Source organism: Pyxicephalus adspersus, chromosome 12 (assembly GCF_032062135.1).
Source record: "Pyxicephalus adspersus chromosome 12, UCB_Pads_2.0, whole genome shotgun sequence".
Taxonomy (NCBI): Eukaryota; Metazoa; Chordata; class Amphibia; order Anura; family Pyxicephalidae; genus Pyxicephalus; species Pyxicephalus adspersus.
This window is the reverse complement of record NC_092869.1, coordinates 14,294,784-14,313,757: the sequence shown is the minus strand read 5'-3', so window position 1 is coordinate 14,313,757 and position 18,974 is coordinate 14,294,784. Positions and strand designations below refer to the sequence as shown.

The following is an 18,974-nucleotide window of genomic DNA, read 5'->3' as shown; positions in this document are numbered from 1 at the left end:
ACTTGCTCCCTTTGTCCACATCTGTAAACCCTCGACACACTGTTTGCACACCTTATGAGGGGCCCAAGACTTGATGAATCTTGATCACCAAGTTTAACTTTGAAATATGCCAAGTATTGTCAAATGGACAGTAATTAAAACGGTTATCTCTTTAACCGCCCTAGTGTTTTTTTCTGTCCAAATTTCCATGCAAAAAGCTTTACATTTTTTTTTTGCATGGAAATTCTTTTTACATTGTAGACTATAATGCGTTGGCATAACTCACCGAAATATGTCCAATATTTCATAAATGTGTTTATTAAACAAACTTTAAATTAAAAAAAAAAAAAAATCTTAAAAAAAAAAAAAAATAGTTAAACAAAAATATATATATATTTTTATGAAAATTTATTTGTTTTGGACTCAATACAGCTATTTTGCATTGAATCCAGTACAAAGTTACTTAAAATTCCCGCCCATCCTCCCGCCCGCATTGACGCATGCACAGTCACCGGGAAACCACGGACGTGTCCCCAGGACCTGCAGGGACCAACAGGACGCCAGGGGACGTTATGGTTAAAGGCTATCCTGAGTGTGACTCGGGATTAACGCTATTTGCAGGTAAAATCCACACTCGAGAATACCGCTGGGGGGGTTAACAGAGAAGCTACTTCTTCAGAGAGAGGGAATACAGAGGGCAAGGCACTTTCTTTACATTATGTTGCCACAGTATAGGCTTTATCACCCAAACTATGTTTTTTTGTTTTTTTAAGCAAGTGAAATGCATCTAATTATTTTAAACTGAAACCTGCCAACCAACAACCCCTAATACTTGTAGTTGATAGACCCTAAAGAAAATCTGCATACTTGTTTTGAGTCAGTGACTCCAGTATTGAAGACGGTCAGCCTAACAGCCAGACAACTAACAAAATCAAAAAAAGCATTCAGCAATGACTGTTCCACTAATTTCCCAGTTTCTTTTAAATGTAAGCTACGCTTTAAAAGCAGTGATGGTAAAATATTCTGCATATGGAAGTAACTAAAAATCAATTAGGTGGACGGGTACCATAGGCTGCCACAAAGTGTGAATGATTTTTAGTTATATTGCATATAAACTCTATACTCGCACTAAAATGTATTTATAAAGACACACTGTTTTTGAAATATACATTCAATCACAGTTCAATTTATTTTGTTTTTATTTTATAAAGGTATATTCTTGTATAACTCATATGCAAACTCTTCTGTATGTGCTTTATCATTACAAAGTCCAATAAAATCTATTTCAAGTTGAAAAGGTCCATCTGCTCTGTCAGCAATTGTGAATCCAATAGTGGTTATCTAGAGTATGGAAAAAAAAAAAAAAAATATTAAGCAATAGTTGCCAACGTCAAATATTTTCAGATTAAGAAAATTTAGAACAGTTACATCAAACATTTCCTTCCCTTTCCGTTTTTTTTTTTTTATTTTATTTTAATTTGAAGGGGATCTGTGATAGATATGTCCAGCTCCAGTCCCTGAAGGTCAATAGCCACACACAGTTTAGATGTTTCACCAAAAAGACAGCAGTAAATTTTATATGGTATGGTTTAGAAAAGTAAAAAAAGGCTGGTCTGTTTGTGGCTCTTGAGGACTTGCTTGGATATCACTGACTTATACTTTTTGATCATCATGTTAAGTAAAGACTAGTAGTTTTTTTTTTTCTTAGGCGGTTAAACCACAACCCTAAAAACAGTTAACATTAAAATTAATGGGTTAGTTTTTCCTCCTTTGTTTAAGGTGCTTGCTTCTGGTAGCATAGCTAGACACTACATGCAGTGTGAAAGAATGGTTATCCACTCCAACCTCTTACCTGGATTATGTAATATGAAAGTAAAAAAAAAAATGCTTTCAACCGCAAGTAAAATGTATACACAAGCATTTGCCAACGCCTGAAAAAGCTTATATCTGCTACCAGGCACCTATTGTCAACTTCTCGGTGCCTGGAAGCAGTAAACAATGACATTTTTAACTGCTAGTCTGAACTTAGCCTTACCACTATTTGCCACTTTTCATTTCAACAGAGAGGACCTGGTATGCTAGGGGTTAACTGTGCTGGAGTATGTTGTACTAAAAGGGCTCAGAAGGTAATCACGCTGTTCGCTCATGTAGTACAGTAAGTTTACCAAAAAAGGTAAAATAGTATGACAATAATACTTAAAATAAAAAAACAAGCAAAAAAAATTGTATCTCGTTTTTTATAATGGTACATTTTTAAAACAACTGGGTGTACATTGGGTGTTGTAAGAATTTTTTTTTAATGTTTGGATACCAATGTAGTCAGACAAAACATAAAGGGTGAGTTTTTGAGGCATCTATTGTCTATAATGTAACTATTGAACGGTGTCCAGTATTTGTGGCAAATAGGGTTTTAATTAGTGAGCTCCTGACTCAGGTGGTCATTAAGAATGTGGAAAAGGGGTGGTCATTTTTTAGGACCATCATTTCCTGTCTAGCTAGGAAGAGTAAGAAATGTTCTGTAGTGAAATGGCCAGTTCTCTACCTCTATGCGAAGTAACACAAAAGCCAAAACTGTGTTTGTATAAAGCTTGGTAACGTTGCTGAAAACAATTGTTTTTTTTTGCATTGTTGCAAGAGGTATTTTATCCTTACAAAACATTGATCTGGCATGGGTATAACATGTTAGGTGTTTTTAGGATTAAATACCTTATCTGGCCATAGAGCATACTGGCCATCCTGGACTCTGCCACGACTGCTCATGAAAAACTTGGACAAAGGAATCTAAGTGTAAAAAGGAAAGAAAAATAGAAAAGAACAATTAACAAGAGACTAAAACATTGCTAGATGTAAAGACAATGTTTTGTTTCAAAACAGGAAAAAACCTTGTCCTCTTTCCACAGTTCAATAATTTTTTCATTGCTTTTTTTTATTTTGGCTACTTGTTTGCACAGCTCATAGGGACTAAACACATGTATGTACTTCAGTATGCACTACTCCATTGATTTGGACAAGATAATTTAACCTTTTCCCATCAAGAACATTTGTGTGAATGATCCTATTACCCAGCAGCCTTATTATGCATTAAAATTACACACTTAAAATTAAAAAAGGAATAAAGAAGCTTTTAAAAACTATTTCTATAACATTGCTCAAACATTTTCTTGCGAAACAGATTAAAGTCGTTTTAGGTTATGTTTGATGCAAAGATTACAAATATGGTATTGATTTTGCTAGATTGGCTCTAGTTTTTGAAATAATGACCTCAATAATAGCCTCATAGAAAACTAATGAAACATGAAAATTAAGCAAAATTAAACTAGATATGCCTACGTATACAAAATTAAATTTCTGAAATACTTAATGTCATTATATTCTATATTCAGTATTTTTACAAAACTAATCACAAAGTCATTGAAAAACTCAGTTTGTATGATTTCCTTTTATGCTGATCTTCAGGACAATCACGTTGAAAGCTCCAGCAGTAGTTTGTCATCATGTGTCTTTCCCATCTGCCCTGATACCATTCTGCCATCACCTTTATATCTTGATGGAACCTCTACCCTTGTTTCTCACTGAAATCGCCAAGGTTTTCTGGAAATTTTTGCAATTGCCTATGGAGATAAGCAGAACCTTCAGTAACAGTCATGTAACTTGTGAAATTTGAATCATTTATCAGTTTCTGAATCTGGGATCCATCAAAGATTCCTGCTTTTAATTTTTCAGTACTCATTCCCAGGGAAGAATGTACAAATGTATTTGAAGAAATCACCGTACTTGTTCAAAGGTCCAACAAACTGCTTCATTAATCCCAACTTAATGTGTAGTGGAGGGAAAATGATTTTTTCTTTGTCAACCATTGGCTCGTTAATGATGTTCGCTGCACCTTTTTTCATGTTTTCCCTTGGAAGCCATGTGACTTTTTTCCAGTGATCCTGCTTTGCTCCACTATCCCACGGGCAGATGAAACATGGGTACCCACTTTGCTGTCCAAGAAGGAAGTTCTTCATTTTTAAATCAACACATATGGACCATTGGTGGTCATGATAGCAAAGCTTTTGTAAGACCATTTGGATATTTTCATATTCTTTTTTAAGTTTTGTTGAGTGAATTGGAATTGATGCATAGCAGATCCCATTATGCAGCAAAACAGATTTCAGACTTCGTATGGAACGGTCTATGAAAAGCCACCAGTCTTCTGCTTGGTATTCTGGTACTCCCATGTCAGCTAGTAGTCCAGGGATGTTACAAAAGTACACAAAGTCTTCATCTTGAAGTCTTTAGAGTGTTACCTCTCTTGTCCAATAAACCGGTATTTTAACATTCAGTCTCAGTTCTTTCTTTTAGCCTGGATGCTAAAAGTTCAGATGCTTGTTTTGACAGACTTAGGTCACGTATTAAATCATTGAGCTCTTTTCGGGAGAGCTGCTGGTTTTATATTCATTTCCACTGCTAACTCCTGGATTACACTCCAAACCCTGTATATCCTCCATGTCGCATACAGGAATATCAGGGAGTGTACTGGACACTGGTATGGGAACATCAGAACAGGTCGTCTTGCTGATTCCAAATCAGGGTACTCCCATTTGTTTTCTTGTAACGATTGAAACCTTTTACATTCACAGCACAAAAATAACAATCATTATGATGATTTTTGGGCTCTCGCCATATTATAGGTACACCAAATTTCAAACTTTCGAGTTTTCTTTTTTTTCCACTGATAGTCCACAGAAGTTTTGCATACTGTATGGGAAGCCCAATAAATATCATTGGTCTCCCTGTTTAATACCAAAGTATGCAAGATTTGCTTGTTTCACAAATTCTGTAATGTTTCTTCTCTGTTTTTGCAAAATACATTAGGGTCATTTAAACAACTTCTTGAAGAACTCATATTTCTGTAAAAAAAGAAAATGTATGAATAAAAAGAAGAAGAAGGCAAATGAAAGTTTCATGAAAACAATGCTACATTTATTTTATAAAACGCAAAACATTGGTGTAAATAAAGATTGATAATAAATAGCTGTGTTAACATTTGTTGTTGGTAAAATCCTCTATTCCGATTCCTGTATCACAAGAACTAGAGCCACTTCAATGAAACTGATGTCATTTCTAGATTCAGTAGACCTGAAACACCCTTGAAAAATCCTTGGCAAGTGAAAAAACATTTTTTTTGTTGTTGAGCCGTGTAATCATAAAGCTAAGCAAGATTTGGGTCATCTTAGTATTAGATGTACCAATTAGGAATTGCATCTTTAGTTGTATTTTAATATACTAAAATCTACAATGGCAAAACTAGGGGGGGGGGGGTTTAAAGGTAACCAAAACTGGTCATCTATACCTTAATGTCCTGCCAGTAAGGACCTCCACGTGTATAGAGGAAATAATGATACAAATCATCCCACTGAAGTGTAAAATAGGTCTCAGACTGTATATTCACCATCCAAGGCCGTCCATCCCCTCGGATCCTCAAGTGTAGTGTATTAAAGTTCGACCAGTCGTAGTTCAGTTTACGTCCAAATGCTCCCTGTAATAAAGCAAAATAAGCATGCCTATTGTAATATGATGTAAAGTTAAGAAGCACTAAATAGGAATGCACAAAAATGTAAATAAATTTAACAAGGGTGAAAAGATGATAAACACTTATACAAAGCAACCATCTCAGTTCATAAATGACATAACAAAGACCTTCAGAACTAATTGTGAATTACAGAGCCTTGCAGCACTGCACAGGATCATCTTTGAAACAAAAAAAGAAAAAGCACACCAGCCTAGTGTGATTATAAACACCTTTTATAAAATAGAATCCCATCTAAGCACACTGTAAAAAAAAAGTAGCTCAGTGCTAGTCCAAGTCTGTGTATACTCCTGTGGCGAGCAGTTTGTGGTAAAATCTGCAGGGATCTTGCTATCTAGAAAAAGTAACATTCTGGTAAGCAGTACAGACTAGTGCCTGCAAAAAATCACATTAGGATTTTAAAAAACTCAGAATAGCACGATCCTATATAATATGAATTCTGTGCTTCTTTTACACGTGTTAAAAGTAATTTGGAAAATATTTGCTCCTTCTTAACATCTGAAATTGGTTAAATAGCAGTATTGTGGATATCATGCCCCACATATTCAAAGGGACTGCAATAAATTTTGTAATGCAACTATTGCTAGTAAATCAATGCACAGAACTAATATAAATAACCTGCAAGTCATATGGAAAACTATACATGCTGTTCAGTCAAGGAAAAAATACTACAGAACTGTGGTTTTCACGTCACTGACATGAAGAAATTACAATGGTGCAAAAAATATTTGCACTTTTACAATTACAATGGTGCAAAAAATATTTGCACTTTTACAACAGGTGATCTCACAGCTTTCAATGCCGAAGGCAACCTTAAAAGTTGCAAAATAAAAATAGGGTTAATAAAAAAAAGGCATTATTTTAATAAATAAAGGCAATTTTACTGGTAAACAAGCTGTTTGCAAATTCACAAATGACCCCTTTGGTGTTGGAGCCTGTCTGCATTTATGAAAAAAAAAATCCCATTCATTCTAGTTTGCCGTTCCTATTTTCAACAGTAATAGAGGACCTGAAGCAGAACCTGAAAGTTAAAAGTTGCATAGTTAGTCTATATGAATCGCAGGACTAAAAATTATCAATACATTGCCCTATAAAACTGTAAAGATTTATATCTTTCAGCTGTGCAGTTAGCCATTTACCTAAAGTTCTATTTTGATACAAACAAAGGCAAGCTTGCAATTTACTGGATGGGGTTTGTGATTTTTATGTTTTGCTCAAGGAGTGATTTTGATTAAATGGCCACTGTTCCAAATCTCCATGTTATTTGTAAGACTTCAAATGTGCTTCTAAACTCTACTAACAAGGTTTTGTAATCCTGCCCAGGCTAAGCACTTGTACCTCTGCATTTGTTTATCTTCTACTTCTATGCTCTTTCTAATGCAAGTCAAAAGGAAAGGGAAAAAAAAAAGCAGCTTGAAGGATACTTCATAGGACCTGCAAATGGTGATGAGACTTACTTGTGTGCCCACAAATTGCAAAAAGGTAAATTAAAACAAATGACTGAATGTTTCATTATCTTCCACAGCAAAGAAAAAAACATGAATACAGTTCACATTTTTCATCCCATATTCCTACTCAATACAGTACTTCTTACAATTTAGCATCAAAAAGTTGAAGAAACAAAGAAAACACATTTTCTTAACACAGTATCATTAGTTACACAATAGTTACTTGAAAAGTTATCTCATATGGCTAAAAATAAAATAAAAACTAGGTTGTAAAACTATACTGACAGCCAAAACCACATCCCTGGCTCAGTGTTTTGACATGTGAACAAACCTTAGGAGGCTTTGATCTCAAAGTGCAATATCCACTAGAAGTTGTCTCTCCATCTCGAGGTGCTTCAGAATTAAGCACTCCATAGAAAAGTGCAGTTTGGTTATTTGTGCCAAGTTTAAGGAAAGCCTGACTTTTACCGCCAATTTCCATGTCAGATGACACTGTCCATTTCTGCAGATCTTCAGGACTTCTAAACTCCCACATCACAGTTGTCTGTTCAAGAAGGTTCTCCAGTAAAGGTTTTCCCCCTGGACCTCGAAGATGGTCTTGTATCTCTTTAAATACAAGATTCACATTTTTTTTCAGAGTTTCAGTTGTATTTTTAAGGCTGAAATTAGTATATTTCCAAAAAGGAAGACGTTCAGGAGAAGAACCAGGCCTTCTGTAATTTCTACTTTGCGAATATATGGCCGAAAGGTGAAAAGAAGAACACAGCAAAGGGCTAAATGCCTTAACTTGTTTATAGGTAAGTGAAAAGTTGAACCTCTGCATTATTTCATGTGAAAACATCATTTGTTCAGAAATTATTATTTATAAAAGAATGAGGGATTTCTGTAGGGTAACTTGAAAATCCACACGCACCGTCTTAAATTAGAAATTTTCTGATCATATTCCTACAGAGATAAAAAAGATAAAAAGATTAGCACTTCATATGCCGTTTACCAAGATATTATTTAGTAGATTTATTATTTATGGTTTACCATTCGATGCAATTAGCAAAATTATTTTTTTTTATTCATGCTAATGTTATTGCCTTTATTTTATTAATTACTGTTTTGAATGTCAGAAGTGACAGCGTCATTTTGAGCCCTAGGTAAAAATAAGTACCTTTGTTTATATTAAACTATGAACCCTGTTAAAATATAAGCATCACACTGGTTTTCCATCAATCCATTGGTACCAAGTCAGCGAAATATTAGTCAGTCTCCAAATATTAGAAGCAATTGGCCTGATTTATGAAATATCCAAGCCTGGAGAAAATATACTGTCATGAGTTAACCTTGGTGATCCAGCAAACCTGGAATTTATTTCCTAAAATAATTTTCTATTATTTAGCAAATGTTCTCAATCCTGGACCAGGTTCGTTCCAGGCTTACCCAATATAGTCTATCTTCTCTAGTCTTAGAGAGCTTTTAGAGATCAGGCCCAATTACTTTGAAATACCAAAACTGAATACTTTATTGTGTCTGTTCCTGGGCCATTTCATTTTTGCACCATCATGGGTCATTTAAGGCTGTGGTTACACTATCCTTTTAAAGATTTGAGCTCAGTCATTTAAAAAAAAGTGATATTGGCACTTCTTCATGCTAATAATTTGTTTAAAGCGGAACTAAACTGAAAACAAAAAATTACACTTACCTTTATTCCTGCAGATCCCTCGATGGCGCTGGTCCTTCTCACATAAGCTTGGTATTCCTATTCATCAGCGATGGGCGCCATCATCTTTTTTCATCTCTTCCTTCTTCTTGCTCTGACTTTTGGCACATTACCCTATCTCGGTAGCTGCGAGATCGGGTGACTTATCCGCTGTAATCGGGCGATCAAGACTTTTTTTTTTTTTTTTTTTAAAAAGGGTGTTACATTAAAAAAAAAATGAAATTTTTCCTTTACATAAAAGGGTTGTCTACCTTTTTTATGTAAAGTGAAAATGTTGAGTTTAGCTATGCTTTAACTTTACCAGACTGAAAAAGTAGAAAGGGTAAATATTAACATAAAGCACAACTTAGTTTTTTTTTGCTGCAGCCTGATATACAATAAATGTGTGGTAAATTGTTTTATTAAGCTCTTGAAAATGCCCCTCAGTGTACACAATGTGGTAGTAACTAATCATAGCAAGCCACAAACCAGTGCAGTGTTTTTCAGGCTAGGGGTTCCTTGAGCAATAAGCAGATTGTGACACCCGATGACCTTTTTGGCAATCAGTAAGGGTGACATTCCCCCACTGGCCAGGAATGTCAAAAGCTTTATTTCTACTAATCACCACACTACACTACACTAACGTACTGTGAGTTATAGATATAGTAATTGCAGCAGGGAATTCCCTGAAGACCTGAAAGTTATTTCAAGGGGTTACCTCATGTTCAAAAGATCGAGATACACTGGACTAACTAAAGGAAAACTTCAACTGACAATCTGTTGGGAAAGAAACAGGGTAACTGGAACAGCTAACTTGCTCAGATGCGCAGAGGTGTCATTCCAGAATAATTAAGTCACATATATATTAAAAGTGAAGCATATGGTAGGTCAAAAATGACAACCCTGATACAAGTCACCTTAGAAAACAAGTCCGCATGAGGCCTTCAGATTTTGTTATTATAGCTACAATATAGCCGCACACGTTCCTTTTTCTAAAATTACCTAATTTTTCTATCAGTAACCTTTTTCAAGTCACCAACCTGCAATCACCCGGTACAACTTAAGGGGAGTCCGGAACGGAAGTTAGACCAATCAGCTCCGCCCTCATACGTCATTGAAACGCGTCCTGTTATAAATAGCGCAGATATTTTGCACCATTTCTAAAAAAACAACAACAGAGCCGCTTTGCGGCCCGAGGCACGTATACTTTACTGTCAAACATTATGTTAACCAATAAAAAACTAATATATTTAACAGCATCCCAAACGGTTCTATCTAGCCGCACTACAAACTATTTTCGCCACAATCCCGCCCTCAGTCGCCGGGGGCGGGGTTTGGAGGCCAGGGTTCTGTGCACAGGCGCAGTTCTTGCTGCGTGAGCAGTGGTTCCGGTGGTCGGGCCCCTCTGCTGCTCTGTGTAGCTGCAAACATGGTGAAGAAACGAACGAGACGAATCGTTATCGATTCGGATACCGGGGACAGCGGCAGCGATTCGAACCTGGATCAGGTGAGCAGTGATTTACTACACCTGTGGCAGAAATGCCCCCGTACGGTTTGCTGGGCCCGGGCACTAACCCGCACCTAATGCTTCATACACAGGAGCTTGCATATATGCTCTTTACCTCTAGTATCCGTCCGTAAAACCTACTTGTGTTTACGCTTCACGAGGCCTGCTTGTGTAATGTTTTGTCTGCTAATGATTTTTCAAGGGTTTTACTAAAATTTCATTCAAAAGCTGACAAGCCTTTGGTTTGTATTATTTCGTCAGATGCTTGCTACAATCTCAAGACAAAGCCCAGTTTAGGATCCTGAGGGTTAAAAGGGCCTAATGGTGTGCAGCAGTAAATCAAATGGTATAAATATTTGGGGTACAGCGAAGGTCCCTATCAGCAGGACATAGAGATTTGAAATGCCTTGTATGCCTGGTACTCTGGGCTGGAAGGAATGCACAAACCAGAAATGTTGTCAGAGGAGCAAAAATTGTTAAAAGTTGGAAAAATTCTACCTGTTCCTACCTGTACTGAATGTATGTGCCCTTTCTGCCTTATGTTTGCTCCAACAAAACATCAAGCAGTAATGTTCAGTTGGTTATTTTTTATTATCATTCTTGTGATATGTTCTGTACTTTTATAAGCACAAGCATAACTACTATGATTAATGTAAAAGATATGCCTTTTACTTTTATCAAATTTGATAGGTGGCATATGTTTTTCCCATGTTTTGAGTTACATTTCTCTATATTTGTGTTCTAAATAGAAGTGTGCATGACAGTTTTTAGGCTTGGATCAAAGAACAATCCTCTGATCACATGACCCACAAATGCAGTGTGTACAATGCTCCCATTGTACAATAATACTATTGTGTTTCAGTAATATTTTTGTATTACATTATCTATTCACAAAAGAAATGTAATGATTTAATAATTCCTGTATAGCTTTTTTTTTAAGTTTTCAACTACCTGGTTACTGTCCAAGTAAGATATTTTCTGTTTGATAAATCTCTTACTGCAATGAATCTATGGAGGAGCAGTATTGTCACTCTAGGCTGATTTTTCTTATTAGTGCTACAAATGCTTTATTTAATCTTCAGCCCTATTACCTAGGATGGAGGTGCCCTGTTAAAGATACCTGGGTAAGCTATTTTAGTTTTTCGACCTATCCGTTGAAAAAGATGTAATGAGGACACTGGAACACACTGTTCAATATCCTCAGAGAAACACAACTCCAACCCTTTTGTCCTGGAGTTTAGTATGTGTTTCCTACCCCCACAGAGCAAAGTTTGTCTCCTGGCATGTTCCCCCCTTCATGTTCCAGGTATCCATTAGATCCCTTTGTAATAATCGGACATCCCCTCAAGAGAAAACATCTAGCATGGCTAACTTCCTCTTCCATCTCCTGGTAAAATCGCCAAAAATTATCCTCCTCTTTTACCATGTTCTCTGAGGAGAAAGGTGGACTGGCTGCTGAAAAACAAAGGCATCAATTCTAGAGGATGCAAGCAAATTCTAAAAGAGGGTATTTCTAAAGGTGTAGAAAGTAGACATACGTTGATCCAGGGAACATCCGATTGCCTCATGTAATCAGGAAGGAATTTTTTTCCCCCATTGAACCAAATTGTACCTGGGTTTTTTTTTGCCTTCCTCTGGACCAACTATGTCTATAGGGTTGATATTTGGGATATGTTCATTTCCCTAGTGGTTGAACTTTATGGACCCATGTCTTGTTTCAACCTGATTTTCTATAGCATGTATGAAGCTCTTTATCGGGTAACTTGTAAATACATTACCAAAATGTATTTGATATTTTTTATTTAGCGCCAACATATTAAGCAACAGCACTTTACAAAGTCCATAGTCATGTAACTAGCTGTCCCTCAAAGGGGCTCACAATCACAAGGGGATTCTGCGAACTCTCCAAACAATACTTAACAGTACCAGGGACCCTTTAACAGGAAATACCGAGCAACCACAGCCGTAGGAAACTTCCGACCCTTGATAAAGCCTGTGTAGCAGTCGGGGCAGTAAGAAATCTTAAATATCAAAATGTAGGATTGTCTCCAGTTATGTCCCCCATGCCTGTCACTGGTGCTTCAAAGAATTGGTACCACATACCAGCATGCAGGCTCCCCACACCATCCTTGCTGCAGCCTACTAAAGAAGTGTGTCACCAGGTTAGTGACTCCACTGTCAAAAACGAGCCTTAGAGCACACACCTGCTTTGGCATCTGGCATTGCCACTAGTGCCAAGCCAGGTCCATCAGCTGTGCAGCAAGAGAAAGAACAGGATGGAGGCAAAAGATCAAAGGTTTCTAGAAAATTCTAGAAAATTAGAAAAATTTGGGATACTAACTATGTAGTTGGGCATCAACATTGGCAGCAGGCTGCATTTTCATTTTTTGACAACTGGGCCAATAGAGTCTTTAACTACTTTGTCTAAGGGGCTCGTAGGAAACACCTTGGGTTCCCTCTCATTTCTGTGCCAAATACCTTTTTTTGTAGATGCAGCAGCTGGATTGGTTAAGGCCTCAACCAGGCCAAGAGCCCCATTTATTTGATTAGGAATAAGATTTAGCTAAAATCTTAGGGCGGAGATATCCAAAAGGTCAGTTAGGGACTTTTTTTTTTTTTTTTTACAAATTTTTGCCATTCAGAAGTCAAAGGGAAAATTCAGGATGAAAGAGAGAGGATCTGTACATAATTTCATTGGACCTCCAAAATACATAATTGCACATACCGATACATAAGTAAATGGAAAGTGATTTTCATTACCATCCATTCCAGTCATTCTAGAGATTCTCTAAGATGTTGTTGAATAGGAATTGGTACTTATTACTTTGAAAGTACAGATTTCTGCCCTGTCAGTTTTCCTGACCTTAGACTTTGCAGAAGACTAGCCTATTTAAAGATTTTTGTTGGCACACTGTAGGTCTGCAGCAGTACCACAAAACTTTGTCCCATATGAGATTTCACCATACTTGACAATGACCTGACAAATCCTCCTTCTGAAGCAATGCTAGAATGTTCTACCAGTAATCTAATACTTAAAATGGCCTTTTCTCCACCAAATCTTACCCCACATTTGTTAGGCTGCGTACGTGCAATAATTATCGTTGGAAACATACGACAACTACTGTTCGCCCAATAATCCTTAACAAAGTGCACAACGCCTCTGATGAACGAGGATTGTCGCTGGAAACGAACGACCGTCCCGGCGGATCTGATTGGGCGACGATTGTTCGCAATTAATATATTGTGTGTACAGTTGTTCAGTGATCGTGGATGGTTCTGCAGTACTTTTTCTCGTTTACAAGTCACTTCCTGCATCGTTCAAACGATTGTATCTAGCGTGTGTACATTATTGGTGGATTATATTTGAACGATCGTATTGTTACAGCATGTACAGAATTGTGCACAATTTGATCGTTCAAAATAATTGTGCATAATCGTTTATCTGTCGTTAGTCGTTGGTTTTCTAACGACAATTATTGCATGTGTGTACCTAGCTTAAAGAGTAACGGCAGTGTCTTAGTATATCTCACACTGCAAATAATCAGCTATGATTCAGCTGGTTCAATAAGTGCTCTATTATTTTCTGGAGTTCTAGGTAAAAGTATTTTCTTGGTATAGCTTAGATGTAATTAAAATTCATTGATGTTCTCTATAACAAAGCAAATTTTAACTTTGTGAAGTCCACTTAGATCTGTAGAAATCCCTGCATGGTGTAATCTTTGTGTAAAATGTGGAATACTGGAATCCTTTTTTTTTTTTAAAGTCACAGCAAACTTTGTTGCATGTGCTTTTCGACTTTTTTTTTCAAAGTTTTCTAAGGCTATCCATGGATAGTCAGACTTTCAGAAAAATAGTGGGTGGGCAAGGATCTAATAATGCTCAATCACACTGGCATCCACAGAAGTTACTAGTGTAATGCACTCGATGTACTGCCAAAGCAGGGCATTTACAACCTTACCCAGCAAAATGGAAGGATCTGTTGGATCACTCGAAGATCTAGTTTTTTCTAAGCTTATCCTAAGGGCTCAGGTAGTTAGAATTTATTTTACTATCTCATTAACTTTAGGGGCTTATTATAAATTACCATTCAGAGGCTGTATTTGACTTGGTTAGTGTTTCTTCGGATGCAGCATGTTTTATGATGGTGTATTTGAATTGCTAGCAAAGCAGGTAAAATGCAGCCTTTTCTTGTCACATGCTGGTTTATATTTATACAGGCATTTATTCAAGAATTCCCATCAGCATAAACCCTTCGGAGTTCTCCCCAGCCCCTTTTAGCCGGGCGTACTACTCAGCACTTTTCAGCAACTCTTCAGTAACCACCAAAAAACAGCCGGGTGGTTACTGAAGAGTTGGGCCACAATACAGGGGCTGCTGCCCACTTACAATTTCTTCCCACCAGGTTTAAAAAAAAAAAAAATGATGGGTTAATCACTGCCCTACATCTGACCATACTTGAATACAGACCTTCTTTTCTGTCAGTATTTTTTCTAATATTATGCACTGAGCCATTTATCACTGTACACTCTCAGCACTGTTCTTAACTGCAACAAGGTAATTGCATGACTTCAACAATCCTTCTCAAAGTGTGCCAAGAGTGTATCCAGAAGTGACAAAGCTTTGGGCCTAACCATTCAGCGCTGGTGTTTTTTTTATGCATGTTTTGGACTTTAAAACCACATTTTTCCTGGCAAAGCAATCAAAATTCATGCCTTCATCTGTGTGTTAACATACCTTGTATTAAAGCCTAATTCTCCTGCTCTGGAAGGGTTAAATATTTGTTCTGGCCACAGGGAATGTAAAAAGCTAATTCCTTATTCCTCACTCCTGCAGTCATCTCTGTGGAACTGGTTCTTCTCCAAGGTGCTGTCATAAGTACCCACGCCACCCAATACATTGCAGGACCAGTAGCCCTTCAGTCGCTGAGGACCTGCCTAAACCAGATAGTAGAGGAGCTAGACAAAATACAGTCTATACCAGGGGTGGCCAAACTTTTTGACTCTGGCCACAATGAGTTCTAAAATTTGACAGAGGGGCCGGACCGGATTTTGGCCCTTAACAGGTAGCAAAATATGAATATGTGTGTATGTATGTATATGTGTAGGTGTGTAAAAATAAATATATACACACACACGAATATAATATAATTCTTAAGCATAACTCACCGAAATATGTCCAATAATAAATTTAATACTTAAAAAACTGTTAAAACAAGAGCGCATAAAAATACTAAAACCTGTAATATAACTGTACAGTAGCATGTATAATTTATAATTTATATATATATATATAAGATTTATTTTATTGGGTTCAAAGAAAATACAAAGAAATCTTGTATTGGACTTCATTCCACTGTTTTAGTGCATAAGCCTGATCTCCTTCTGCCAGCTCCATACACAAGTATAATCCTCAAGTGCTGCATCTGTATTGATGAGGGAGCTCTACTCACATACATTGTTTTCTGTGGAAAAGCACAACTGAAAATTAACTTTGGCTGCAGCTTCATTAGCAATTCTGAGCCTCTTAATTAGAAAACTGTTTTGTCCTGTTGTTTTCTGACATCATTTACCTTCATTAATCATTCATAAATTGCACATAATTTTTAGTAACACTTAAACACATTAAACACATTATTTCACAGATCCAGCTGCATTTAGTTAGAATTATGGCATGATTTGCAAATACTCATTAGGTAGGATTTAAAATAAATCTTAACCTGCCAGTGGCAAACTTTCCAAAATCATAAGAAACTTCAATAGTCACACTATCCCTCTGATTTATGCTTGGTTCTGATTTGTTCCAAATAGCACCCAATGCACTTGTGGTACCATGCAGCACAATGCAAGCTTATGCAAGGAATATTGAAGTGTGCAGCAGTGCAATTAGCTTGCATTGTTCTGCGCAGTATCACAAGTGCAAAGGGTGCTATTCAGTACAAATTTGTGCATTTGGGTGCAATACAGAATGAATCTTCCCAGAACTTTCCCAGTGCCAAAAATGCTGAATGCACCTTTTTTGGGTGCATTAGGGAACACATTCAAATTAATAGGCTGGCCTAAAACAACACACAATAATAAATAGAATCCTTTACATTAATTTGAGCTTTCCATTCATCATTTACCAAAAAAAAAATACTCAAGCAAATATTCATTATGTATGAGTTAGAAAGGGAGATAACATTCATAAACTTACTTTAAGCTTTCAATTCTTCAATTCCACAATAACGTCACAAGCTTAATTCCACAAGCTGCTTTTTCCGCTATGGACTGAACACGTGAGGTAAGTAGGTGCCAAGACATAACCCTGCCCACTGTCCTATCGTGGATCTGAGCCTGCGATGGGAGAGTTACAGGAGCTGGAAAGCAAACGGGGAGGCATGTTCGGTGGCTTTGCTCGTTGTGCCAGCCCAGCGGGGTTCTTTTCTTGACCCTGCTTGGGATGGCCCCGGCCAGACTCACCACCAAACGGGCCGCAGAAATACGCAGATTGGGCCGTAGTTTGCCCATGCCTTGTCTATACAGTTATAATATTTCAAAATTGTTTTTCTCAGAATGTTTTTTTGTTTTTTTTTAAGCTGGGTGGAAAGAAGCTATCGACAGGTGGGGTGGCCCCTGTATTGTAACCCAACTTTTTAGTAACCTCCCAAAAACAGCTGGGTGGTTACTGAAAAGTGCCAAGTGGTGCATCGGCTAAAAGGTGCTTGGTCCTAGGTGAAAATATTTTTTTGGAATAAGGAAGTAGTGTAAGTATTTGAATATTGAGATATGAAGCATAATTTTGACAAAAACTATTTTTTTCTTCGATCTTAGGAGCTGCTCACCTTAGCCAAGCGTAAAAGAGGTAGCTCGGAGGAGAAAGATCTGCCAGTCAGCAAGCCAGCAGCATCTTCTGATTCTGAAACCTCAGATAGTGGAGATGAGGTTTGTATTGTTCATTGTTTGATTTTTAAAGTATATTTTTAGAAAACAATGTGTTATAATAAAGGGGTAGACTTGATTGGTGTATTCCTTTATTTTAAAAAACAAAACAAAAAAACTTACACTGTAAATGTTATTTCTTTTAATATCTGAAATGAGAGCAGGAACTATGGTGCAGGTGGATGGTTTTACTCCCTGTATATTGTCGTGTAATATATAGAATATTTAGATATGTCACATTGTAGCATTTGCTTTACCCCCCAGTGCAGACTTGTCCACAGTGGTTTAAATCATTAAAGCTATCAAACAATTAATACACCTCTGCAATATCTTTATATCTAATTAAAATAACGCAAAAGCAGCATGGACTTCGTGAGAATCCTACCTTGATGTAATGACCATACTGCCCAGTGCGCCGCATAAGCGTGACAAAAAAAAAATACATTTTTTAAAAATATTATATAGGTCAAAGCTGGGGTTTTTTTTTCAAAAAATTTTGTTTGTAAATATTGTCTTTCAGTGGACTGTTGGGGGAGCAAAAAACAAGAGAAAGCTCAAATCTGTCAAGGGTTTGGATAAGAAAGGGGGCACAAGGAAGCTAACCAACAAGGGAGCTTCTTCTGGCAGCTCTGGAAAGGATAGTTCTGGTGAAAGTTCAGCTCCAGAGGAAGGTAAGTTAAACACCTTCTCCTGAATTTTGTTTTCAGTTGGGAACAATTATTTGTTTTTTAACCTTGACAAATTCTTAGGGCTTATTCCTACTACTGTATTGCATTGATGAACATGAAATGTGTTTGTGTGCTGGATTGCCATTTATTCTTACAAATCTTTACACACTGCAAATCTGTTCAAAAGCAAGATGCGCACTACATTTTGTGATATGTTAGGCTGCCCACTCAAATTTTTAAGTTGCCAGGTGCCATGCATGGCAGCATTCACATTTGTTTTGGGAAAATTGTAGTTCTTGCTTTTGTTTGCAAAATGCACTTTTCATGCATATGCTGTAATAAGCTAAAATTCTTATTAGGAAATTAGATTTTCTGAAAATTTTCATAGACCCAATTTCGTAGGCTCCAAAATTTTTATGAGTTCTTGTATTATGAATTTTGTGTGTACCAAAACACAATATAGTACATTTTTTAATACATATAAAACATAAAATTGTGTTGAGGTAAAAATTACCAAATATACTGCACTTCAAAATGATTTGCCTTTTTGAAATTACAAGGGAAAAAAGTTAACAAATTATAGTGTTGAATAGTGATAAAGTACTAAGAGTTATGTATGTTGCCACTGCTGACCTCCTTAATAATATGCTGATTGCTCTGTCCCATCTTACTGTACTCCTCATATGTTATAATCACATTAAAGGGAAATTGATCATCTGGATTTAGGTTTATTAAACTAACAACGAGGATACTTAGAGTTATTTATTTGAACATGTACACCATTTTTGTAAGAATAAATATTGTATTACACAGGTATGCAATTTTCTGAGTCTAGCCAGGAGCCTTTTGAAGTGGATTATAATCCAAATTACCAAAAGCCTTCAATAGGAAAGGCGCAATAAACCAGAAATCAGAATGTGGTCAATGCACATGTCTGTTTTCATGTCATCGGGGTAAATTAATTGGAAGTGCAGAGCGAAACTGCACGTGACTTCAAAGGCCCGCACACGCGCCCGCGACTCCGCGCCAGGAAGGACAAGCAGGCTGCTGATCCCTGCCCTAACGGAGTCTGTAACCCGGTTGTAGAAGCCAAAAAAAGTAAGTCAGTGATCAGAAGGGGACAATGAATGGCACAGAGTGATCAGAAGGGGACAATGAATGGCACATGAGTGATCAGAAGGGGACAATGAATGGCA

General features: G+C 37.0%; 2 protein-coding genes across 7 annotated transcripts in view; one reads left to right on the top strand and one right to left on the bottom strand.

Annotated features, from left to right (window-relative positions):
- Positions 1-1,160: 1,160 nt before the first annotated feature.
- On the bottom strand, positions 1,161-9,856 carry NDUFAF1 (NADH:ubiquinone oxidoreductase complex assembly factor 1). Of its 6 annotated transcripts, XR_011923052.1 has the most exons (6): positions 9,727-9,856; positions 7,331-7,944; positions 5,315-5,500; positions 3,754-4,871; positions 2,686-3,590; positions 1,161-1,320 (listed from the first exon to the last, which is right to left on the bottom strand). XR_011923052.1 is itself a non-coding variant. In XM_072428503.1 (5 exons), the coding sequence occupies exons 2-5, from the start codon at positions 7,841-7,843 to the stop codon at positions 1,183-1,185; spliced, it is 912 nt and encodes a 303-aa protein (XP_072284604.1). In that variant the 5' UTR covers positions 7,844-7,944; positions 9,727-9,856; the 3' UTR covers positions 1,161-1,182. The 6 variants fall into 6 exon arrangements, 4 of the variants coding, with proteins under 4 accessions (XP_072284604.1, XP_072284608.1, XP_072284606.1 ...); XR_011923051.1 differs by having other exon boundaries at positions 2,686-4,871; XM_072428503.1 differs by lacking the exon at positions 3,754-4,871 and having other exon boundaries at positions 2,686-2,760.
- A 125-nt stretch (positions 9,857-9,981) lies between these two features.
- Positions 9,982-18,974, top strand: part of RTF1 (RTF1 homolog, Paf1/RNA polymerase II complex component) — a gene marked incomplete in the record, with an annotated part of 35,806 nt that continues 26,813 nt past the window's right edge. The window contains 3 exon segments of the mRNA XM_072428502.1: positions 9,982-10,193; positions 17,003-17,113; positions 17,631-17,781. Coding sequence (XP_072284603.1) covers positions 10,116-10,193; positions 17,003-17,113; positions 17,631-17,781 — 340 coding nt within the window.